The sequence below is a fragment of the Cinclus cinclus genome, chromosome 11 (genome assembly GCF_963662255.1).
Source record: "Cinclus cinclus chromosome 11, bCinCin1.1, whole genome shotgun sequence".
Lineage (NCBI taxonomy): Eukaryota > Metazoa > Chordata > Aves > Passeriformes > Cinclidae > Cinclus > Cinclus cinclus.
The window spans coordinates 4746030-4771194 of record NC_085056.1 but is presented as its reverse complement, the minus strand read 5'-3'; the positions used below and the strand labels follow the sequence as shown (position 1 = coordinate 4771194).

At 40.7% G+C, this 25165-nt stretch overlaps 2 protein-coding genes across 2 annotated transcripts in view; both read right to left on the bottom strand.

Annotated features, from left to right (window-relative positions):
- Window positions 1-1637: 1637 nt before the first annotated feature.
- GCSH (glycine cleavage system protein H) lies at window positions 1638-8501 on the bottom strand. The gene is made up of 5 exons (XM_062500135.1): window positions 8374-8501; window positions 5084-5163; window positions 4005-4068; window positions 2340-2471; window positions 1638-1770 (listed from the first exon to the last, which is right to left on the bottom strand). Exons 1-5 carry the CDS (start codon window positions 8492-8494, stop codon window positions 1673-1675), a joined length of 495 nt encoding a protein of 164 aa, XP_062356119.1. The 5' UTR covers window positions 8495-8501; the 3' UTR covers window positions 1638-1672.
- A 718-nt stretch (window positions 8502-9219) lies between these two features.
- Window positions 9220-25165, bottom strand: part of LOC134048357 (polycystin-1-like protein 2) — a 35895-nt gene continuing 19949 nt past the window's right edge. Inside the window, 22 exon segments of the mRNA XM_062500084.1 lie at window positions 9220-9345; window positions 10137-10268; window positions 11411-11512; window positions 12035-12245; window positions 12935-13095; window positions 13428-13555; window positions 14453-14586; window positions 14684-15011; window positions 15846-16031; window positions 16738-16878; window positions 17567-17663; window positions 18107-18338; window positions 19109-19337; window positions 20216-20429; window positions 20923-21155; window positions 21312-21511; window positions 22019-22165; window positions 22515-22693; window positions 22889-22990; window positions 23212-23442; window positions 23842-24035; window positions 24309-24534. Coding sequence (XP_062356068.1) covers window positions 9220-9345; window positions 10137-10268; window positions 11411-11512; window positions 12035-12245; window positions 12935-13095; window positions 13428-13555; window positions 14453-14586; window positions 14684-15011; window positions 15846-16031; window positions 16738-16878; window positions 17567-17663; window positions 18107-18338; window positions 19109-19337; window positions 20216-20429; window positions 20923-21155; window positions 21312-21511; window positions 22019-22165; window positions 22515-22693; window positions 22889-22990; window positions 23212-23442; window positions 23842-24035; window positions 24309-24534 — 3933 coding nt within the window.

Genomic DNA, 25165 nt, shown 5'->3' with positions numbered 1-25165 from the left:
ACTTTCTCTTCCGAAGTGCACAGGGTGTGAAAGACTCAAACCAAGGCAGGGAGTTTCAAGAGTTCAGGAGCAAGCTCCCAGCTCTCTGAACCCTGAAGTTTGTCACAATAAATACTACATGGAACTGTGAATAATGGATAAGTACTGAGAGTTCTAAAAACATTTACACTGTGTTTACAAGAGCCTTTTGTTTATCAACCGCTGCTATGTTAGAACTCCTGTGGAACAGTTCAACTCCCTCTTTCCTCTTACCCCTTTTGCAGTTTAACTCCTGTGAAGATGAAACCATCTTAAATACAGTGGATTCTCTCTTGGCAGGGCTTTGATGTGTGACTTGTGCAGCAGAAGTTTGCTCCTAGGATTCAAACCCAAAAACCACCAAAGCAATTACTTTGACATCCCTTCAGATCATAAAAGAAACCATCATTTTATACATTAGAAAGGTTTCTGTATTACCAGCCATGTATTTATGCACTGTGATTCGCATCCCTTTAGAAAGAAGGAAGTTTCAAAGGAATATGAATTTTGCTTTAGTCATCTTACATGAATTAAGTATTCCCCTGCTTCCTCTTAGATGAACCCAACGCGTTGGGGTTTGTTCCCATTTTGTGCTTAGCTAATAAACATCTTAAAACTGTGGGGGAAAGTCTGAGACCAAAACTCTGCTGTAGTATTGTGTTTTCCTAAAGTGCAGGTGCATACAACTCCACCTTACCATCAGATGTCACATCAACTTTGAGTTCACATTTGTGGATCCATTAAATATCAAGTCTAATGGAATCAGCTGTTTTAGTTTGCTGGTTTGCAATGGGGAAGTTTTAGGTTCAGTCCCAGATGTCATTAGAGCAGTGGCTACTTGATCTTAAATACAGAGACACATGGATACATGATACGTCAAACTGTTGCTGAAATCACCAAAACTGCCAAGCAAAAGATATGAAATTCATTCCTTAATTAACTTGTGCCTTAGGTAGTGCTTAATGCTTAAAAGACAAAAATACAGCTTCAATAATCCACTGTAGAACCTTAACAATCACTGCAGGAGTTTTGCACAATAAGAAAGCACAGAAAGGGGAAGGCAGGGCTCCCATCCCTCCTGCCTCACAGGCAGAACTATTTGATTAAAAAAAAAAAAAAAAAAAAAAAAAAAAAAGAGCAAAAGATGAGTAAGTTCCATAAAGAAATAAAAATCATGCAGAGAGGTAGTTGATATGGCTTCTCCTTTTTTGGTATCATTTTTGCAACCCTAAGAAAAAAGAACATAAGTAGGTTAGGAAGACACTGCTTCTCAATGGTTTGGGAGTAACAGAAAAGTATTTCAGGGAAAACCATAGTCCAGGTTATGAGAACAGTCACATGCCTATGACAAAATTGCCATGTTAAGGCTGTCGTTACTAAATTTGATGTCAAATGAATCTACAGAACTATGTAATTTAGCAAGTGAATTTTGTTTCCCAAAATATTACAGATAACATCTGCAGTTACAGGAGTCAGACAACAGAATAAAAACCCCTCACAGACACACAGATGTGATACACTATAATTATTTCTAGTCTTGTATATGTGATCTGAAGTGGTATTTTTCAAGTTGCCAAAACTGGATATTCAGTATTTCCTTAATTGATGACAAACTACACTGCGATTTTATATTAATTTATTTCATGATTCCAGCTCAGTCCTCAATGGATTTGATGTATTTCTCATAGGCATCTTCGGTCATCAGTTCATCAAGTTCAGCAGGGTTTGCCACAGTCATCTTGATAAGCCAACCTGTAGTTAGGAAATTAAATGGAATTGGTAATATCCTACAAAAACAATTCATTCATGTTACTGCCTTAGGAAAGCACTCCCAGCAGGAACAACTAGATTACTGGAGAATCAGCCAGGTTTTTGTGCAGGCAAAACAACATTTCAGTATTTAAAAAATGAACAACCAACCAACACATCATAAGAAATGGCCTTTTGAGTCAGAGCAGTTGTGTAATTTAGTGCTGGCTGGAAAGAATAAAGGAGCCTGACCTCTCAGTATCATGAACTCTTACAAGATCTAGAAACCAGAAATGCAGTCAAGGCAAATAGATTTAAATTCAGCCACAGTGTGTATATATATATATATTTATATATATATATATATATATATGTTGTAAAGCAGCTGTTCAAAGATGACACTGTGACATATATAAAATTTTACATAAAATTTTACTGGGCTTGAACTATATTCAGTATATTCCATTTACATCTCCACACCATTAAACTGGAAGAACAGGAATTGCAGAGCCATTTGTAGTAGCAAGAATCCACACAGTATTCTTTACTGAAAGATAAAAGTGACATCTTACCATCTTGATAACAGGATTTATTGACAAGCCCTGGATTATCTGCTAGGGCAGCATTAATCTCAGTCACTTCTCCTGAGAGAGGGGAGTAGAGTTCACTAGCAGCTTTCACACTTTCCAAAGCCCCAAACTCATCTGAAACAGAGAATGTGATTTAATGTTTCTAAGGGGAAAACACAAAGCACTTCTGTTTGCTGTCAAACATTCTGGTAATGGCTCAACCAGTGAAGAAATGTCTTCATCTTGAGCAAGAAAACAGGTTGAAGTCACCCACTTTATGACAAGGATCAGCATTATTAAATTTGATATTTATGCTCTTGAATTCTAGGGGATTTGTGCTAGCTGGCTGCTACAGAAGGGACAGTAATTCCTTACATTTGGTTAATCCTTTGACTAAACCCCACAGCACATATGATATTGACTTAGAAGGAACAACACCCAGTTCTTACTGTGTGAGACTTAAATATGCCTTTTATCTACAATTTAAGCCTTTTTATTTGTGATTTGGTTACAAAAATCAACACAGCCACAATTTCAGCAATCCCATTTTTCCTTCAGAAACAATATCAAGTCTTACATTTGCACTCACTGGAAAACACACATTAGTATTCAGAAGCACCACACTGGAAGCACCCAGCAGCTCTTCCCTTTTTCCTGTTTTGTAGGGAGTTATGGAAATGGTGCCTGGAGCAATGTTAATCCAGAGCAGCTCTCAGCCACAAGCAAACAAGACAGAGGCTGAAGGAACAGGGAGCTGTCAGAAGGGTAGATAGGCACCAGCACAAGGGATTTGAGAACAACTTGTTCTGGGAAAGCTTGGAATTAGACTGAGGCCGGAATGGGTAGAAAAGAAAACTTAAATGGAAATGAAATTCCTTCAAATAAAGCAAAATTACAAATTGGTTAATTGAAATCCTACACAAAGAGACCTTCTGTCTAATAGTCAGCATTCAATGTAATAGATTTGGCTAAAGCAGTTTGATAGGGATCTATTCCACAAGAAGGATGGCAGAAGAAAGACCATCTACTTTACCACATAAACCCCCTTTTCTTTTTAAAAAACTGTCTGAAAATAATGACAATCTTTTCTTCATATACTGCTCAGATAGCTCTCCACCGTAATACAGGAAAAGGTTTTTAATTTCTACCTGTTAATATTCACTTTCTTCAACAGGAAACCTTACATAATTGAATGATGAAGAATGTATCAACTCATACATCACTAACAAGGAAAAATCTATGATCACATTTGATACCCCAAAATTACTGAGTCTCTATATTCATAGAAAAACTAGAGCCTGATATCAATTAAAAGTTTCACATCACACAATTCCCACAGTGCATAACTGGAGAATTACAGACAAACAGTTGCAAGTTCAGATCAAAGCATAAATATTTTAAAAACAAAGTAAAGATAAAATTATTACAAAAATATTTTAAACCCGATTTTTGCACAGTGTAAAACACATTTTCTGCTGCTAAGGAGTCTGACAGTGAGAATTTAAAATTAAAACTGCCTCTTGTAGAAATACCTGAATTTATTTTGCATCCATAAGCTTTATAATGGTATTAATAACCATAAATATTATTTCAGAAAATCTATTTTTGCAAAGGAGGAGTGGGATGAGCAGAATAATCACTTCAAGAGCAACTAGAACTGAAACTTACCGTGTTTACTCAATTTTGTACCGACTTCTGGAAGACTACAGTAAACAACATCTCCTAATGCTTCCTTAAAAGAAAAACAAAAGCATCACAACATACATTAACAAAACTATATATAGGAGAGAACTGATACAGTAACTCTAGAATCTGCATATAATTATTCTTTGTCTCTACATATTGTTCACATTCTTTACAGGTTGCATATTTTTCATTTTTTTTTCTTAGCAAACACTTAATATGAATAAACTGTTGTGTTATCATGCCCCAAATACCAAATTATTGTTTCTCTGTTACACGGTAATAACCTTCAGGCTCAGCTTATATGCAGATCTCTTCTGGCACAATGAGGAGTAACATCTGCTGATCTTCTCAGCATCAGCTGTTAGCACACAGTTTGTCCTTACTGACTTAATTAGGACCCTTATTACCATAAGAATTGGCTCAACTCTTCCCTGACACATGTACCCTATCTTACAAAAGGCCAGAGATCTCACAGAGTATTAGTTATTGACAGAAACCTGAGACTAAAAGAAAAGCTGCTTGTCCTGAGAAACATTAATTTCATTTATTGACAGCTTGTCCTACTCTTTAAGTTTCACATACAGCCCAGAATTTGTCTGTGACTATTACAAATCAAGTACCTGCATGAGAACAAAAAATCCAAATGAATTCCTATCCTAGAGTAAGAAATATATGCCATGCTGTACATCTGTTCACAACTGTTTTTTGGCCAGAGGGATTTCAACATATTTGTGCTCAAAGGAAATTTGACCTAAAAAACAGACATGATGTCCTCTTCACATGGGCACGAACTGCTCAGGCTTAGACCTGAACATTGACATTTCTCACCATGAGTTTAGCTCTCCACAGGCTCAATATGAAGCTATTAAGGCCTTATTGGAATGCTGAGATGGCAGAAAAATCACAAATAATGAGATAGACTCAGGTTCAAGAAATCATGCTCAGTGCATCGCATATGCAATTAAAACAACAAAAGAAGAGTAAATGTCCAAAGAGCAAGGACAGAGCAAACAGGAATAAATAAATATTGCAGACCAGGGCAAGGGGGGAGGGATCAATACCTGTGCAAAATCGCTGATTCCTACTGTTCCAATGCCATTTTCCACAGATACCCATTCGTGCTTGTCTGTGAATTTGCGGGCTAAAAGGAAACAAAACATTTCAGAAAGAACTGACACCTTGCTTGCTTAAATGCAGTAACACATTTGCAGGCTTAAACTGTGGGGCTTTTCACTGAGTTTGCCCATTTTTATTGCAAAATGTTTTAACCAGCACATGCAATTTACAGAAGCACAGGACATGGTCAGCAATAGGGCAGAGGCTCTCTGGGTGTTCTGCTCAGAGTATTATCAGCTCCTGTGCAACCATCTGGAGAATGATAAAGCACAGGAGCAAAAGGAGCAGTTCTACTTCAAACAGAAGTGCAAATCTAAAGCCTAGATGTGTATTTTACTCATAGTTACACATTTCTATGATGGCACAGCGACTTTTCAAATATATTTAGTGTTTATTTCTGATAGCTACTTTATTATGGCTGGGAAAGCCAGTGTTGGTCTCTAGAAACACTGAGCATTACAGCCTCTCATTCAAAGTGCAAAGCTGGCACAGTTCTATGTAATATTCAGGCAAATTAACACAGGACAAGTTAATGAGGCAACTCATATAGAAAACTGCAACTTAATAGAACTTGCTCTCTGTTAATATTGTTACTGTGAGAAGAACATAGTCGTTATTCTGTATCACTTTACAATAGGTCTGTTAAAACCTTGTTAGGTCTTTGCACAGCAAGGTTACAATTCTCCTTACATTTCCCATCTGGAAGATTCAAGACAGCTTTATTAGTGACAATTTTTAAAATAAAGTCATATGGAGAAACTTCAAAAGAAGTAACTAGAACAAGCAACATTCTTCCTGAGAATTTTCAGCCTGCCACGTCCATTGTCTCACTTCTACATAATTTCCCTGTAGATACCTTCTTATATTTAAAATAAAATTTATTTATTTTTATTTTCCACTTGCAGCACCCATCCAGTCAGGCAAGGGATGTTGCAGAAGCTGGAAAAGGTGACTTCTGAAACAGCTCCCTGAGTGATTAGTGCCAGAGTAGTACAGCTGCAATTTCCTTTTGAGTTAAAAATTCTCCTCTCAAGCTCATCCTGTGGACTGGACTCTTTAGGGCAAACACCAGACAAACTACACTTCTGCAAATTCTTATGCATTTTCTAAATTTGTATGTGAAGGAAAACTGAAGCTCTCACTGCAGACGTGCTAAAATCTTTCCAGACAGTCAACACTTTAAGCTTCTCCAGGTGCAGTGATCCTCTTGTGTCTGAAAAGTTCAAGAGTAGCAAGCCCCAGATAAAATGGTTTGTGTTATAATACGGCCCAAGTTTTATAGAGCTCAGTAGAACAATATATGGATTTGCAAGTACAATACACAAGTGAACATGAGTGAACTGTAAATATGAAGTATTTTCCCATGGATTATCAGTCAAAAATCCACAAAAATTTATCTAGCACTACTTATAACTACAAAAAGTCTTATGACACACTCAAATGAACAGAGCATTAAATGTCTCAAATAATTTTGGGTACAGATGTTAAACCCATGGGAATTCTATTGGAAATGAGTAATGAACCGTAAGAATGGAGAACGACAATTGACAAATCTCAAACCCAAGCTGAACATTAGTGATGTTACACGTGGCACAAAAACCAACCAGTACATTGTTACTCAGGATAATAATATTGTATAGAATCTGTTTATAAAGCAAGGCTAATAAAAAACCTGAAGATTTTCACACTAGTTTGGAATATGGCAGTGAAATGTTCTGATCAGTTAGAAGAGCATGTTAACTTTCTTGCAGGATAAAAGGAAAAAAAAAAAGTGAAAAAATAAAATTCTGGGCATGCAACAAAAAACACTGTAAATAAAGTAAAGGTCAAATTAAAAACAGTTAATAAGTAATCTCAAAATTTGAACTTTGTGCTTATGTGGTCAGCCCATTAAATAAATCAACCTAAAGGAATATGAATTATCAATGCATACCAAATCTACCTCTGCATTCTTTTACAGAAGAGCAGCTGAATTTACTCTAGCTTTGTTCATTTAAACAGGACTTTGGTTTCAGCTTAACTTAGCACACTCAGAACATTCATTTAGTATAACCTGCCTCTATTAAATATTTCATATAAACCCATAGATGAACTCACACCTCCACAAAGAGGCACTGAAAAATTTTACTTGTCTGCCTCAAACAAAAGCACTATTATTCCAAGTGATGTGTATAGAAAAACAATGGGTACATTGGCCAGAATAAAAACTTAGATCTTGACTGAGTTTGCAAGTAATGAACAATAAATACTAATTCTTTCACTTGCAGCAGGAGACAATTAAACAGTCGGGTTTAAGATTGTCTGGAAATAAGTGGATGAGTTCTTCTTAATGGCAGTCATTAATTTTACAGCATTTTCTCCTCTTCTTCTCACTGACTTTTCAAACATTTCTGTTTGCTAGACTACCAGAGATTCTGTTTTTTCAGTCTTTCGTGGGCAACTTCTATTCAAAGAGAGCTTCAACATCCGCAGATGCTTTCAGAACTAACTACACCAAACACAAAATCACAGCATGCACTGATGCGCGTCCATCCCCTCCTGTGCAGCCCAGAGCGGCTCAAGGCCCTGCGAGCCCGGCTGGGTCCCTGCTGCGGCTCTACCTCCGCCAGACACCCACTCCTGCCCCCTTCTTTGCTGCCGATGCTCCTCGGAGCCCACATCAAGCTGTTTGCGAGCGGCAATCCCGGGAAAAGCGATCCGCTATCTGGGGCAAGCTGGCGCGCTCCCCGCTCGGCTCACTCTGCGAAGCCTCCTTCTGGGAACAGAGGGGGACCGAGCCGCTTTGCTCAAAACTGCAGTGGGTAGACGAGGTTAAAAGTTTCTGGCCAGCTAACGGAGGTGAAGCTGCTGCTGTGGGAGCGGGGTCGGGAGCGCCAGCAGTGTCCGGGGGCAGGTGAGGGGCCCTCGGGGGCTCAGCCACCTCGCGAGGTTCTCCGGGCCCCGCCGACACCGGGGGGCTGCGGGCGGCTGCAGCATCGCGGGGCCACCGGGACACGGCACGGCGGGAAGCAGGGGAGAAGGGACAGAGGGAGGCATAGAGGGATAGAAGCCAGCGGGACCCGCGCTCCGGCCGCTCCTCGCACCCAGCCCCGGCTGGAGGGGGCTACCCCAGCCCAGCCCAGCCCACCCCGCTCACCGCCCCCGGCACCGGCGCCGGCGCCGCCGGCTCCCCGCAGCACCGGGCCGCCGTCCCACCCGGCTACCGCGCACTCCTCTCCCTCAGGCCGCCGCTCACCGGACTGCAGCAGCGAGCTGGTGCCCAGCCTGCGGGCCGCTGGCCCCCGCGGCGGCAGCGGGAGGCGCGGGCAGCGCGGGGCCAGCACCGGCCCGACCCGCCGCAGCGCCCGCCACGCCATCTTTGCCGGGGGCGGGCGGGGGCGGTGCCGGCGGGAGGCGGCGATGGCGGCGGGGCGGGGCCGGGGCGGCGGCGGTGACCGGGGGGCCGCGGGCCCTGAGGGGCGGCCCGGGCTCGGGCTCGGCTCCGCGCCCCGCCGGCAGCGGGCCCGGGGTGGCCTGAGGGAGCCGCCATGTTCCGTGCGCGGCCGCGGCGGAGACGGAGAGGATTTAGGCAAACAGTGCGACGGCCGCTCGGTGTTTATTATATAAATACGGGCGCCGAGTCTACAGCCAGCGCACGTGGGACGTTTCGCCTCAGGGTTACCGCTGTTTCTTAGCTATTACTCCAGAGTAACGTGCCGGCAGCACTTTGGGGGTGAACACCGCGTCGTTTTCCCAGAATCACGGAATAGGCTGAGTGGGAAGGGACCCACAAGGATCGAAGTCCAACTCCCGGGCCCTCCAGAGACACCCCAGCAATCCCACTTGTGCCTGACAACATTGTCCAAATGCTTCATGCGCTGCTCTCTTAGGTTTGGGGCCGTGCCCGTTCCCTGGGGAGCCTTTTCCTAATATTTAACACAAACCTCTCCTGACACAGCTCCAGCCTTTCCCTTGGGAAAACCTATTTTAATCACAAGCTGTAATAACCTAAGACTATAACCTAACTCTAACCACTGCAGCTGATAGCAAACAATTAAATACTTTGCCCACAAGCAAAGGGACTTTTCAAGGTGCTCTTCATTCACTTGCTGACAGGTTGTTCCAGTTGTTCCCCAGTGACCGGCTTCTCTTCCTTCCTGCATTTTATCCCAAAGAAACTGAAGACTTTCATTAGCATTAGATCAACAATCTCCTCTTCTTCTGAAGCCTGAAATAATAAAAAATAAGTTACTCAGAGGTGCACACCCAAAGTGGATTCAGTCTCTGCTGAAGCCAGGGCAAGTTGCAAGACAAAACCTCTGCTTGAGGTGAAATAAGCCAGCTTTCAGCAGAGCATGAGGAGCTGCCAAGCAAAACATCGTGCCAATATTTTTATCCAGACAGAAGCCCCAGATGAGTATGAACACTACAGAAATTTTGGCTGTCAAATCCCAAGGAAATGTCTCTACAGGAGCCTGGAGTGTGCTTGCCAGCTCCCATATAGCTCATGGTATACACAATGAGACGCTAGATGGAGTAAATGAGAAAAACTAAATATGTGTTCTGTGTTCTATCAGCTATATCCTTTGTTTTCATCTCCCTTGACTTTATTTAAACAGAGAGAAATTCTGGGCAGTACTGGAGTCTAAAATGGATTTCACACTGCACTATCAGTAGCTTGAATGGGTCAGGCACTCAGTGAGAGTTTTAAAAGGAGCTGTAAAGCCTCATGCACTTCAGTAACAGTTTTGGCACTGATTTCAGTATAGCCCAGCACAAGCCTAAGAGTTTTCTGATGAATGTAGTATGTGAACAGAAGGCTACAAATCAGATCTGAACAGGAACTCGTCTGAACAGGAATGGACAGTGTAAATCCAGAAAACCTGACGTGTACGTTCTGAGCAAATGTTGCCTTCTTAAGAGTTGGACTGAATTTACATGGTTTTCATCCATGGTTGAATACCTGAGTAAGCACTGAACAAAAAAATGTTAAAAGCAGGAGAGCTTAGATGAACAAACCTGGTAATGCTTCTGCTCCTCACTAAAAGCAACCAGAATCACCGAAATGAACAGATTCAGTACCACAAATGTCATAAAAATGATGCAGGATCCAATTAAGAAGGAGCCTAAAATTGGATTGTAGTCCAAGACCTGTATAATGCATAAGGTAAGACATTTAAAAACCAAACACAAAAGCATGCATACATACAAGCAATTTAGACCCAATAAGAAGTCTGTCACCTTGAAAATCATGTGTCTAATCAATTATGACATATGTATTATGCACATAGATAAATTTCCTACTCTAGTATTGTACTTTATTGATATGATATAGTACAAAGACAACAGAATATTTTATATATATATGTGTGTGTGTGAATATGGTCTATCTTTGGGGGTTTCAAAGTATTTGCATTTGATTGTAATGGTATGACAGTTTCACATGAAAGTTTACAAGCCTAAAGATCTGTTTATCCACAGAACAGATGAAGCCTCCTAATGCCTCGGCTTTCAAAATAGATTAAATCCCTGTATGCATTTCATTTATTTTACTGTATACTTTACAAAGAAGCACAGTCAGACTGTCAGAGACACTTATGAACTAATGGTTGTGAATTATCAAAACACCAATTTTCATACAAGCTACAACATAGGAATATATTTTCATGATTAACATGAGTGGGATGTAGAGGCAAAAATGTGCCAAATTACTGATCTTCAAAGCCACCCATATCCTTTTGGATCCATGACCTAAAAACATGCACCAAGGAGGACTTCACAGTCAGAGATATCCAATAATTAATCTACAAATAAATATTCAAAGGATATTGAAATATTTGAAAGATCTTACTGAAAAAGTGGTAAAGAATAACAAAAAATAATTAATATGAAGTTCCCTTGTGGAAGGCCTTGCCTTTCTTGGGAAGATAGAGGGGATGTTCAGAACAAACACAGGGCTTTGCTCACATTTCTATCTGTAGCTTTCTAAGGAAATTGCTCAAAACTGTTTGTAATCAATTAGTTGATCAATCTCTAGTTGAAATGTGAGCAGGTTTCTTAATGGGAGGTTCATTATGAACCTCCTCATGGTCAAAATGGGACATTAAAGAGGTTTCATTTGATGTCTTTTTCTTGCTCAGGAAGGGTGGCTGCTTTTGGAAGACGTGGAGCTTGCAAAATTACATTAATGTTTAACACTAATTGTAAGTCCTTCTATTTGCTGGGTCAAAGCATATTTGGTTGCTGAGATGCCAATTGTACAGCTGTAAACTTCTCAAAATTAGATGTGGTACCTCCTCATAGTTGAAGATTCCCAGCTGAAGACTGACCATGGTCTCTGCCGAATCAAAGAGAGTTTTGTAAGAGTAGAGCTTCCAGCCAAATATCAGGTTTGCCTGCAGAGGACAGAAGTCATGTCTTGTGTCATGATCAGAGTCCTTGCTGCAAAATGTGCTTCAAGCTAAGACCTTTTATCACAGATATGACAGTGTCTTATATCTGCTCAGCCTGCCACTAGATATGTAAAAGAGATAATTATTTCCCACTTATAAACCAGCCAAACAGCAAATGGCACTTTATGAATGCTTCACAATTTAAGCTTTATCCAGAAAATCTCTTTTCCCTGTTCTTTGTTCTTTGTCACATCTACTACACATAGAGGGTCCTTATTTTTCAGCTCAGTGTTTAATTTTTCACTAAATTTTAGTTTGCCAAGAACAGACAAATGTGTGTTTTAACTTCTCTTTCACTCATATGGAAGACTTGGGCTCCAAGCTGCTATACTAAGATTTAGACAGGCAGCTTTATTCCATTTTACATGGCAAAGCTATGTTGCTTTTAGCATTCAGAAATAGTTGATTTAACCCGACAGTACCTGGAAGCAGACTGCAGACAAGAGAAAGCACCGTGGTACTCACAGCAGTGGAATAAGCAAGGAACATGATTGTAATAACAGTGATGAATCCAGAGATATCACCCCATGCCCTCCTTAGTGTTGAAGTGATCATGTTCAGTTTAGGGTTGAGCCTCAGCAGATGCCACAGTTTCACTGTGGAGAGAAGCACCAGGAATGCAATCAGGTAGCCAAGAACTGCATCAGCTCTCGCTGTTTCACTGAAGCTTATGGAGCTGTTAGGGGAAAAAAAAGAAAATACATAACATACTATGCACACAGAATCCTTTGAAGTGCATAAATGTGTATGGTGGAAATGCCAGTCACCCTGTGCTGGGGTTTCAGTGGAGAGCTAATGAGTTCCTGCTTGAGTGTTCCCACCTGCTCTTCCTACTGTGTGCACACAAAAAGCTCAGTTGAGCATGGCTAAGATTTTTTAAGGAGAGGAGGTCTAGGCTGTAGCCCAAATTCTGCTCATTATCCTGTGATTCTATTGTCTTTCCTGTGTGTCCATTTTTTAAAAGATGCTATAATTTTCCATTGTGTACTAAATGTTCCATTGTTGTCCTCTAACCAATGGCTTTTTACAACAAAGAACCAGGCAGACTGTGTGCTTTCTGGGTAGATGTCCCGTAGCAGAAAGGCTTGTAGGTTCACAAGAGAGTGATGCAGACAGGAAAATAGGAGCTAAAAAAGGGAATTTGGTGCTCAAGTCTTCTGGATTTTGTTAGAGCAGTATCAGAAGAAAATGCTATTGCTGACACAAATCTAAGTCCTGACACAATTACAGGTTTCATGAATATATAGCCATCTAGGATAGCAATATGTAGCACAGACAAGGGGCTATCTGGGAAGAGGAAAAAATAGATTAATTTCTGCATAAGTAGCAACAACAAAAGATGCTGTAAAGAGCATTAGTACTTACCCCTCCTTGTGATCCTGGTAGTAGCTGATGTCCTGGGTCCCAAGGACTGTCCGTTTCACAAACACTGACAAAGCAGTCCAGCTAATCAATATAATGGCCATCTCCAGGAGATTCCACTTGCTATGGAAGTATCTCCATCTCAGACTCTTCAGCAGCTTTCCCTGAGAGGAGTTTTACTGTTTCAGTCTCATAACTCTATATCATACAATGCACCTCTGAACATTAGGACAATGTCCTCCACAATAGAAGATTGCCCTGCATTAATAAAATTACATCTTGCACTAGTTTCTCATTATCTTTCTCAAAAACAGCATTCAAGCCAAATAAAGTGTTGCATTCCTATTATTTAGTACTGACACTCTCTGATTCCATCTTCCATTGGTGTAGCAGCACCAGTGCTACTGAAATCAAGTACATTCCTAAAGCTTTTGTAAGTGAAATCAACAGCAGGCGCAAGATAATGCTTTCAGCCAAACTTTCCAGTGGGCCTCACCTGTACTGTCATGTAGTACACAATAAAGAGGAAATAAATGACTTCTGCTGCAACCACAAAGATGTGGAGGCTGTCGGTGTAGGGGTAGAGCCGGACACTTTGCAGCTCTGCACTTGTGAAGAAAGCCCCTAGAAAACAAACAGGGATCACCTCAGGGCTCTTTCTGCTCTCATTCAAACAACTCCATTCACCAGTGAGACTTCTGCACTTGTTTTCAGGTCAGCGTGGGGCTGAATCAAACCATTGAACTAAGATTTAGATTTCACGATGTGAGTAACCCTATAAGGGTTTGAAATTTTCCTCAAACAGGAATTTCAGAGAGTCAAGGCTTTTAGAGTGGTTGTGCTTGTCTGCTTGAGTCTTGTGTGATAGTACAATAGTAATCCCAGCAGGTCTGAGTTTGAATTGGACTGCAAATGCAGAAATACAGCAGGGGGATTTGGATTTTTTTTTTTAAAAGGCTGAATCTCATTCTAAACCCAAAATGAGCTCCATTTGGGCATTTTCCAATACTTGGACACACCCTAACAAGGCTCAGACCAAATGTTTTCCTATAGCCTTTAAACCAGAATCTCCTTTCACTATTCTCTTTGTAGTATCCAGATCATGTATTATGTGATTACATAGGTATACATTAGAAGTCATCTGGAACAAAAAAGACATTATTATTTGCATTTTTGTTTTAATATTGTACTGATTAGCTGAAGTAATTAAGAAACAGAATTTTTCTTTTTCCTGTTGTGTAAATTCTTGAGATCAAGCTTCAGTACCATGTTTTCTTCAGCAGCAGATGACCACAGCATAAGCAAACATAAGATATTCCATTACAGTCTATTTTACTGTGATACTGCATTTTTCCTAAATGGTTTAGGAAACTTGCATTGAGTCTCTTGTGATTAGATTTGTTAATACACTTGTCTTTCCTGAAGAAAGAACTAGGAAAACACTACTAGTGTGTAAATCTACCTTCTGAAAGTGCACTGCTTGCTGTCTGCAGAAATGTTTAACTTAGGAAAGGCTCTCACCTAAAGCATTGCTTTCAAACATCAGGCTTATAATGCAGAAGAGGTTCACGTTGGCATTGTAGACTGTAAATTCAACAAACACTGCTCTTGTGAAGGTGTCAAGCCAGACATTGTTGAAAAGGTACTGGAGAATTCTGCCAAAAGAATGTGTAACCAGTGATCTAATTTAAACAGGAATGAGGCAGCATCACATGCAGGGGCTCTGATAATTTACAAGAACACAAGTGGTACCTGGAGGCATTTTTAGGGTCTGTTCCCAGGTGAATCACATATCCCCCTCCACTGTAGATGGCAAGTTTACCCCAGCTGGGGTGTCCTCTCAGTTTGGACTGACTCTGATATTGCCATGCTGAGCTCAAGTCAGAGGAATTATCAGAGACTGAGGTATTCCAGTGCTCCCCATAAACTGTTGTGTCCTCTGTTTGTAGGGAGTATGGAGCATGGCATTCCTCAACTACGTGCTGGAGTCTGGGAGAAATAGGGCAGGTGTCTCCTTTCACTCTTACTTGGCGAATTCGAGCACTACCCACCAGCTTGGAATTGCCATCTGTAATGAATCCTAAACAGGAGATGGAAAAGAGCAGCACTGGCATTATGACAAAATTCCTATTTCTTCATTTCATTTATGATTCACTGATGCATTAATATTTTGCCATATATTCTTTTCTTGGAACCACTGTAAGCAAAATAGTAATGAAAATGAAATCCTCATATTGTTTTGATCTGAGTTCTTAAATAGCATTCACAATAACAGAGTTATGTGTCACCCCCATCTGTGTTTCATACAGAAGGAAAGTGAGGCCTGGGGAGAAAAGTGACACACTTCGAATCCCATAGAAGAATAGCTTTATGCAGTGTTCATGTGGCCTGTCATCTCCAGAGAGCAACTCTGCTAATATATTTCAATATTTACTCTTAAATGTGAGCTGGAAAATGGGTCATCTTTTACTGGATATTTCTAGATAGAAACATGCTGATATTGCATAATTTGTCCTCACATTGACCCAAGTCCTGATACAAACAACTCTCCTGAGGAAAAGCTTTATGGTGCCACCTGTCTGCCATTCTTTTTTTTTTTTTATTATGGAAAGAAAGTTGTGTAAAACTGAGGATATATCTGAATATCTAGGGTAAGCAATGTAAAATGTGAAAAATTAGCGTTGCAGGGCAGAACTTTTGGGTCATATTAAATATAAGGAAAATATCAGGGGATGTTTAATTTGGGGTCAAGCTGTGGGGTTTTGTTTTCCACTGGTATTCATATTGTAAAATTCCTTGCTAGCCTCATACACTCACAGTCCCTTTCTCCACTCAAATATGCAAGTTAGAGAAAAGTATTACAAATAATATTTCAGAATCTGGCAAGCTGAAGGGAAACAATGTGGCTCTGCACCTTTATATGATCCATAAAGATTTTTGAGTAAAGTAGTGTTTGCCCATGTGAAAAAATCCTGGTAACTGTAGACATCATGGAATCCATCCGTGAAGCTGTCCTCAATGTGTTTGTTTAAATAGTAGGAATTGGGATCTCTCTGCCCATAGGCAACCAGCAACAGCATCCATAAAAACCCCAGATAGGCTGGAAAAAAAAGCAGGAAGAGACAGCACATGTGAGCTCTGAATTAACAATGCTGTTCAAAATAGATTGCATGAATGATTACTGCTGTCAGCACCTATTAGGCCAAGGAGGTGCTTTGTAGACTCTGAGTGACTAGTACTAATGAATGCACCCAAGCTGCTTCAGTGTGCTGCAGTTTAAGTGTTTCACATTTGGAATATGAGCAGCAGTCAAGAAAATAAGTGGGAAGGCTGAATAGTAGTCATGGCAGCTCCAAATAAAAGGAGTAGTCTAACTTTGTTCCAAGTGAAGTTGAGGTAATTTTTTTGTCATTGATTTTAGAGGAAATAAATAGGGGCATGAATCATTATTTATAGATACTATCTGCTTTTAGAAAGATGGCCTCCATCTGCTCTTTAATTCCAGCTTCACTTAACTGCTGACCTCCTCCTTTTATCCTTTCTGCTTTTCTTTAATCTCTCATGTTTGTGATGTGTTTCTTTGCCATGGAACCTTAGCCACACTTTTATCTCCAGCTAACATTCCCACCTCCCTTCAGCTCCAGCTGCCATGGAACAGCCTGTCTCTACATCATAACAGCTGGCAGAAAACTGAAGATATGCCAAAACTTTGTCACCCAAGAGAACAGTATTTTCACTTATGTAAAATTACTGATGAGTATTACTGAATAAAACAAGACAATCTTGTTGGGAAATGTGGGTAATACCCAGGATTTCTCTGATGAGACCAAATGCTTTCTGCTCCTTCATGCAACTGATTTTCATTTTCTCCACATCAGCAGCAGGAGGTGGCCAGTAAATACTGCTTCTACTGTCCCTTCGGACCCCAAAGAGAGGGTGTGAATCACCTGTGGGGGGAGAGCAGTGAACCCTAGAATTAGTCAATTGATCATACATGTCATCCTTTTTGTTTGTCTGGACTTTCTAAGGAAACATTTCTAATGCTTTCCCTCAGGGATACAGAGAATGTGATTTAAACAATTACTACAGCAATTGTAAGGCAAACAGTGGGGAGAGAAGGAGCTCACAGCACAGTGTGTTTGGTTTAGGACCAGGTGTGGTCCAGGTGTCTCTCTCTAGGCTGAACATCTCTGAAGGTGGTGTATTCATAGCCTGAGGCTGATCAAGGAGGAAGCTGTAGGTTAGATAACTTTGCTGTGCCCTAGGATTCCTGTCTGCTGCTGAAGACTTCATTTAGATATGACTATGACTGCAGAAGCCACTGTTCAGTTTAGGGGAATAATACGGATAATTGTGGCTGTGGAAAAGTATGTAACCTGAGAACGTCCATATAGGGCTTAAAGGATGTGGGAAGTTTCTTTGTGAGAAATTAGTTATGCTTGTCAGATAAAGAGCTACCAGTCTAGAAGGGTGCATTTTTTGCTGGTCACTTATTTATTTTCACTAAGTTGTGGAATAGTTACAGGTTTTATTGCAAGTCAGTTGAGCTTAGTGACATATTCACTCATAAAGCACTCCAAAAGCTTGAAGAGTCCTGTACTTTCTTTAATAATTTTAAATTTTGCAGGCAGTTACCTGGTGCAGATAAAGGCCCATAAATAGCAGTGTTTTCTTCATCCTCATGTTCCACCTTCTTCAGAACCAGAGCAAAAAAAGCAGCAAATCCCAGCACCTGGAAAGGATCACCTTTAGACTCACCATATTCCCATTTCATAAAAAGAAACCTTTGGCTTTGACCTGGATCCCTTTGGATCGAGGCAGTACAGGAAAACAATTGAGCTCTGGGTTTGTTGATCCCATGCAGCTGAAGCCCATAAACAAGAAAACAGTGCACAGTGCTGGGGTTTCTCCAGCTAAACTGGTTTTGTGACACATCCTCACTAGTCAGAAACCTCACTAAACCCTGACAAAGCAAGGGAGATTAAATGACTGGGGTTAATGCCAGCAAATACCAACAGAACTCTGTAAACCACCTGCCTGCTCTTGTTTTGAGGGCAAAGACTTCTCGTTTTGTATCCTAAATCCTGTAGCTCTTTAGAACACATTACATTGACTTCCTGCAATGGCAGCAGGTGAGTTCATCTTGGCCAACAGCTGTATTTCTGAGGCACTCACCTTTAAGGGCTGTGTGATGAAAAGACTTTCCAAGAAGGAGATGACCATGGAGATGAGCCACTTGATGGAGTTGTCTTTGCCATAATGGAGTCCGTAGAGCATGGTAAAGAACCCGGACACACTGCTGGTGGCTGCCACAAGGAACCAAGCAATGAACACAAACCACCAGGGCAGCCCTCTGGGAGAAGAACTTTTCTTGTCATCACTGGACAAGTTGGGAGTATGGGACCACCTTGAACAGTCAACCAGAAGAGAAAAAATTGGTCTGTGGTGGAACAGGAACCAAAATCGCAGTCATCAGGTTCAGTGGGAATAGGCAACATCTTATGATATAAAATCAAAATATTGTTTAATTAATGCAGTTATATAGCATATATGGATAACAAAAATACAGTAAGAAAAAATAATGAGGAAGTGTGCAGAGATCAGCTAATATCAAAATAAATATGATGGGCTTATTTACTCCTCAGTTCATGCATAATTGAATCTCCAGTAGAATTATTGACAAATAATGACAAAGCTATGAGTGTGTTACAGCTGCTGAATTCATCTCTTGTGATCACCATAATAGCCAAGTGATGTAATTAGTGCAATTGTTTTCAATACTTCCATCCTAATTATCATATTTCATGGAACTATTTTTGTCTGCTTATTAATTTTTCTTTATCCATTCATTTTAAGAGACTTCTGTGACTTTGGATTTGGGTGATTATCCCAGCCCTTTACTATCACATGGCATTGTATTGTAACTTTCCACTTTGGAAGCAAAAATGACAAACAGCAATGATCTGTCATTATTGCCTTTGTATGCAGTTCACAGTACATGAAAATTTCTTTGTAGCTCCTGCAGTGGTATAATAGTAAGGCTTTTTCTTTTTTTTTACAGATATAATAATAGTTATCTAGCACATGTTAAGCAGTAATTATTTGGGTTCTGTCATCCTGCCCAATTTTGAATTCATGACCTGAATTTACTTATACTAAGAAAGAGAACTGGGTTACCCCTCAGTGATGGATGCTGATGAGCAGATTTGGTTCTCCAGGAGGTTCTTCATATGCTGAACCTGACAAACGGCTTGTGTGTAACTCTGGGGCATCTGAAATTTATGGGGCCCCAGTAACTTCAGCTCCATCTCTACATGCTGGAGTTGCATGTACAAGCAGAGATGGTAATTACTGTATTTCAGCTGGTTGCAAATTCTCTCCTCTGGAGTTGGACTTCTTGTTTTTTCTGCAGGCAAAGATTAAAACACTGTTCAATCCAGAGGGTGGTAGAATTGGAGGTAACGATCATTAATGTGATGAAGTGAAGACTAACATATGAAGGAACATGTAAAAGCAGCTTTAGTACTAGAGCTTAATGCTCTTCTGCTGGAATGGCCTGGAACTTTTTCCAGAAGGCAACTGAGTTAATCAGCAGTCCTAAAATCTCAACAGACAGGTCAGATCAGATCAACTGTTAATTTGTTCATGGTTTACCTGCGTAATTAGTAGCTTGGAAGACTCCCTGCAAAAGCCAAATGTGAGTCTTGATGAAATCAGTGATATTGTTTACTCATATATTCTTGTTTAATTGAGAGTCAGAAGAGACTCTCCAAGAAGAGAAAAAGAAAGAACAGGTCAAAGAGCTTGTGAAACAACTGATATTTGTGAGTCTTTTCATTCAGCTCCCATGCCAGACTGGTAGCAAACATTTGATTCTACAGCATAAGAAACAGAGATTTCACAGTTGTCTTTACTTAGTTGGGTGCTCAGTAGTGCAGTGAAAGAACAAGAAGCAATGGGCACATCTTAAAACATAGGATATTTCTGAACATAAAAACCCACAGATATTAGACACTGGAGTAGATTGCTGAGAGAATTTGTGGAGTATTCATCCTTGGGGACATTCAGCTTCTGTCTTACTTGTTCTTGGGCAATCCTGTTCCCACTGACCCTGCTCTGAGCAGTGTGGTGGGATCCAGAGATCCCTTCTAACCTCAGCTATTCTGTGATTCTGTAGTTGCCTTTGAGTGAGAATGTAAGAAGAGCTTGGGTCATCACATCCAGTGCCATCATCATTTTCACTGCAAAGGTTTCAGCAGGCATTTCATATAGTGCATTATTTACCTTGGATATCCATAGCACCCAGTGTGACAGTTATAGGGCCATCCTTCTTGGTCTCATCATAAACCCCTTGCCTAGCTCTGTTCTGCTGACAGATGATGTCCTCAACCAATGACAGCAGTGTGTTGATATTAGTTGATTTTTCAAGGTCTGGTGCTAAGGTGAGAGATGAAGTCTTCAGGGCTTTAAAAAGTGAGTTGGCAATTCTTCTTATGTCCTAGGAAAGACAGAAGCGACACAGCGGTGACTCTGGCTGCAGTGGCTTAAGCTGATGTGATCTGACAGTACCACTGGCTGGGAGCTACACCAACTGCTAAAATCTCCAGAATGGATAAGAATAGCACATCCTACAGTGAGTTCAGCAAGGCAGCTTTCAGGGTTCAAAAGGGCAGTGTGCCTGCCTGAGGACCTAAGATGAGAAAGATGAGGTCCGTGATACCTTTTATCTTCACTGTCTTGCTTAGTGTTTGCTTTAACTCCTGAACACAGAGATTTGGTCACACACAATAACTGTGCAAGGGCTAGGATGTACAAAACGCAGACGTTAATGAAGGATTGCGTTTAGGTGGGCAAACGAATGCTTTGCACCAGTGGTAATTGGCTTTTCTCTTCAGACAGGCTGAAGGGCATCGGAGCAGGGAAATTTGTGGAGCTGGGGAAGCCGGTAGTGTGTGGCAGCAGAGGGCAGTGCAGGACTCACTGGGACTTACCTTTGTCACAGCCTCTGGAGTGAGAGAGGCAGCCTGGGTGGCCCCTGGGCTGAGAGGCAGGTTTCTTTCTTTTTCTTTCTTTCCATTCTTTGCCGGCTTCTTCTCTCTGCCCTGCTGGGCTGGCCGGGGTCGTATGTTCCTGAAGATCTGCACAATAAGCAGGTTGATGGGGAACATGAGGAGGGAGCTCTCAAAGCCAATCATCACTTCCTGCCATGTGAACTCGATCTTACCTGTCAAGGTCAAACAAAGCAGAGAAGGAAAAATAACCCCAGGCAAAATAAACCATCAGGTCTCTCTCTTGTGAAAAAACCCCTTTTATTCAACTCTTGCTCCCAGATTCTGCTGTCTCTCTATTTGCCTGCCCAAGCAATGGTGAGGGTTGTTACCCAAATCCATTTTCTGCTCAGCAGGATCCTTTGGCACGCCCCAGAACATGATGCTGGTCAGCATGGTGCAGAGGAGCAGTGAGAAGCAGCAGGACACACGCTGAGCTCGTGTGAAGGAGCTTCGTGGGGAGCGGTTGAAAACAGAGTACCAGATGTGCCCATCCTGGAAACCCTTGGAGGTTTTCATGAAAAACAGATTGCTGGGAAGGAGAAGAGAGAAATCAAATGGATATATAGAAATGTGAGGGAAGAACAAAGCCCTAGTTCAGGGTCCCAACCTGTTAATGTTTCTAGGCACTATCAGCAGAAGTAGTAACTAGGAGAAATTATCGAATATCATGGCTTGATTTGCATGGAATGGTCATAGCTACTTATGTCCTTTCCTTTTGGCCACAGCATAGAGGGAAAATGAATACTTCATTTTTAAATTGTTAAGAGAATTACACCTAAGAGAAGATGTTTGGGTTTCTGTAGGTTTGTCAGACTATCCTTTAGCACCAATATTTTCAGTATGGTACTACTTTTAGGGTAATTATTAGATTTATGTAACCATCCTCTCTCTCTCCCTTGTTCAGAGACCTTTAAGGACAGTGGAACGACCTTCCTTGTTTTCATTTTTTTCTAGGGCTTTGGTCTGGTTTTTTCATGCTTGTTTTTCCAGACTGACTGCTATCAAGAGTAAAAACATCCATGAAAGAGGAGGTTACCTGAACTGCTTCATGTCCTGTTCTGTTGCTACTGGGAACACTTTATCTAGGACACATTCTCCAATATCAATGGCTAGCCAAGAGTTACAGAGGAAGTACCATTTCTGATCCCATGCCAGATCATGGACTAATACTCGATTCACATACCTGTTGGAAAAACACATAGGGCACAGTCACATGTCACTGAGTGTGTAAAATCTAGAGCTCAACAAGACTGGAGGACAGAATCTGGCCTTCAGCTTCTTAGGGTGATTAAACTGTAAGGCACAGGACATATCTTGTCCTGTACTGGACATGGGATATGGGAAGCACTCACAGTCCTTCAATTTAGGCTATGACTTTGTCTATTCAGCTGCAAAAACTAGAATCTAACACTTCTTTTCTTACTAGAACTACAGAAAAGATAATTTTCAAGTGCTAGAAAGGGAAAAATATTGTCATTATAAAAAATTATTTGTGGATTTTTACTTCCCAGTATCTCCAGCCCTCCACTTACCAGGATGGACTGTCCCCTGAATTATCATGCCACAATCTAATACTCTGCAGTTCCCCAAGAGGGAAGAAGGTACAGAGGAGGAAAACATCCACTCCTCCACGTTCAAAGACTGATGTATCAGGATCGTTTAGATGGTGGGGCTCGCTCTCTCCATCCAGTCCATAGAGGGTGAGAGTCACCTGGAGAATAAAAATGCAAAATGATGATTTGCACATCTTGATCTTACATGTGATTATTTCTCCTTTTATCAAACCTAAGGGCTTTCTGGCTCAGACAGTGCATTTGAGCTGTCCTGTTTAATAGCCTCAGGTGCTCCTTTATTCATCCAATTCTCCAAGCAAATCAACTCTCCTCCCACACAGTGCCACTGATACCTTGGAGGTTGTGGCTGCACCACGGCGGTGTCCTGTGAAAACTGTCACAAGGTAACGATACTGAGCAAAGGGGTCATTGTCTTCCAGGACTGTGATTTTCACCTGCAGAGCCACACAACACGAGCAGCATGTTAGCTGTCCTGTAAGTACAGATTCCTGAAAGCTGTGAGTAGGAATTTGTAATCTTGTGAACAATGTTTACTTACCAGCAAACAGAGAGTTACAGGGAAAGGAGTAGGATTGCTTAAAGACTTCCTATTAAAACAGGCTAGGCATGGTGGGAAATGGCCTGAATACATTGGCTTTATTAGCTGGAGACTTACTTTGGCATCATCCTGGATGTCTTTCCTTCTAGCCCAAATAACTACAAGCACATATATCAGAAAGATGCATCCTACAGTTGTCACCACCACAGGATTGTCCACAAATGTACCAAACAGCTGTGCTGTTTTGCTGACATCTATGGCATTGGGCATGACAAAGAAGGAGCTCCCAAAGAAGGTCAGATGGTTGCAGAGGCACTGTGTGCTGCTAGGATTTGTTTTCGGTCCTACCTGAAAACCGGAAAAAATTCTTGGTAAAATATTAGACGACTTACCAAGCAAATGAAAAGACAGTGCTGAGATTGATAAGTTAGTGTAGAGAGTTGCTGCACACCGAATTGTTCAAGTTCCAATAATGAATATTAATTCTAACAGCGAACCAGTACAGGGCATTACAATATATTATGGCCTCGTCAGAATGGTTCCATTTCTTCTTATATAGAAGTTCATCCCAAGAAATAGAAATGGAAATATTGTTTAAAGGTTAGTTCAATGTGACTAAATTTCTTGAGTTTATTAAAACATCTCAGAATTATCTTGTTTTATGGTGTCAGTTACTACATGATGGGGGTTATGAGGACTGGCTTTGAAGTGTGTAACAGACACATTGTTTTGTTTTGCTCTACTTACATGACATCCATAGCTGCTCCAGCCCCCCTGGTGCTCATCCCAAAATACACAGCGGGATGCAAAGCAAGTGGCATTTATGCTTAGCCCATTGTAGACTGTTGAATCCATTCCCATGTCTTGTACAACCATGAAATAGTAGGTTCCCTCTCCAAAAATGAGTTCTTCTGGGCTGACAACCCAGCTGTTTGTCTCACCTTGAACATAAATATTTTTGTTTCAATGTATATATAGAAAGGCTAATTTGAAGTATGCAGCTGTATTGCATGCAATAAATACACCAAAGAAACAGGCATGAAATAATTCTTAGCAACTCATTGATCAAATCATCCCAATCTTTGCTCCTGTTAATGAACACTTTATTCAAGAGACTGGAACTTTGAAGCATGAGGTTTATTACCAGCTAGACACCTGAACTCATGGTCAAGGCTCATTCTGCAAGTTCATGGGTCACTAACCAATTATCTTACCTCCAGAAGTTTTCTTATACAATAGATGATTTTTCATGTCATAATTGGTTTCATTTGGAAGATAACCATACCCCAAGTAAAGTATTAGTGGGATGTCATGTTCAGATTCCAGGTAGATCACTATAGATGTGTTTTCTGAAGTAACATTGACTTGAAAAGTGCTATAATTGCCCAGATTCAACAGAATCTTATCTTCCTGAGCTGCTGACAGCCGTGGTAAGATGATCTGTTTTTAAACAGAAAGACATAGGCTTAAATACAGAAAAGCATTTTTCTTCTTAGCATGCAGTCACATGCTAGATTATCTTTTATTGTAACATCAGGAAAGCATGGCCAGCAAAAATATCACTTTCAAAGTAATTTTCTTGATAATGTAAACTAACCTCTTAAAAGTTAATTGATGTCTGTGTAGACTCATCACAAAGCCTATGACCCTTACTGCATTTCTGAACTTAGAACTGTGGTTATGAAGTGCACATATGAATGATTTAGATGTCATTTTATACATGAGCTAGGAAGTCAATGAGTAGTACAATAAATACAGTGGTTAGATGATGAAATCAGACTTCACATTGTGCTTTGGGATGACTGTAATCTGGAATCTATTTCCACAACCATTAGCAATCTTACATTCATTTAAAGGAAGAAAAAAATGCCTCCTTTTCAAGAGAAGACAGAAATATTTGTTATTTCATTTATCACATCACAAATCCCTCCATCACAACTACAGACAGCATCAGGCCATTACCTAATGTAATGAACACTATCAGTATTTGTGTTCACCTCAAAAATGATAACACAAAAGACAGTTTGTTAACAGAGAAAGGAAAAAATAGGAAAAGAGAGTGAGAGTTAGG

Coding starts and splice junctions, on each gene's coding strand:
- GCSH (XM_062500135.1), bottom strand. CDS start 8,494: ATGGCGTGGCGGGCGCTGCGGCGGGTCGGGCCGGTGCTGGCCCCGCGC. Junction 5,164..8,373: donor CAGCTCGCTGCTGCAGTCCG/GTGAGCGGCGGC, acceptor GTTTCCTTTTAG/CCCGCAAATTCACAGACAAG. Junction 2,472..4,004: donor TACAAAATTGAGTAAACACG/GTAAGTTTCAGT, acceptor TCTCTGTTTCAG/ATGAGTTTGGGGCTTTGGAA.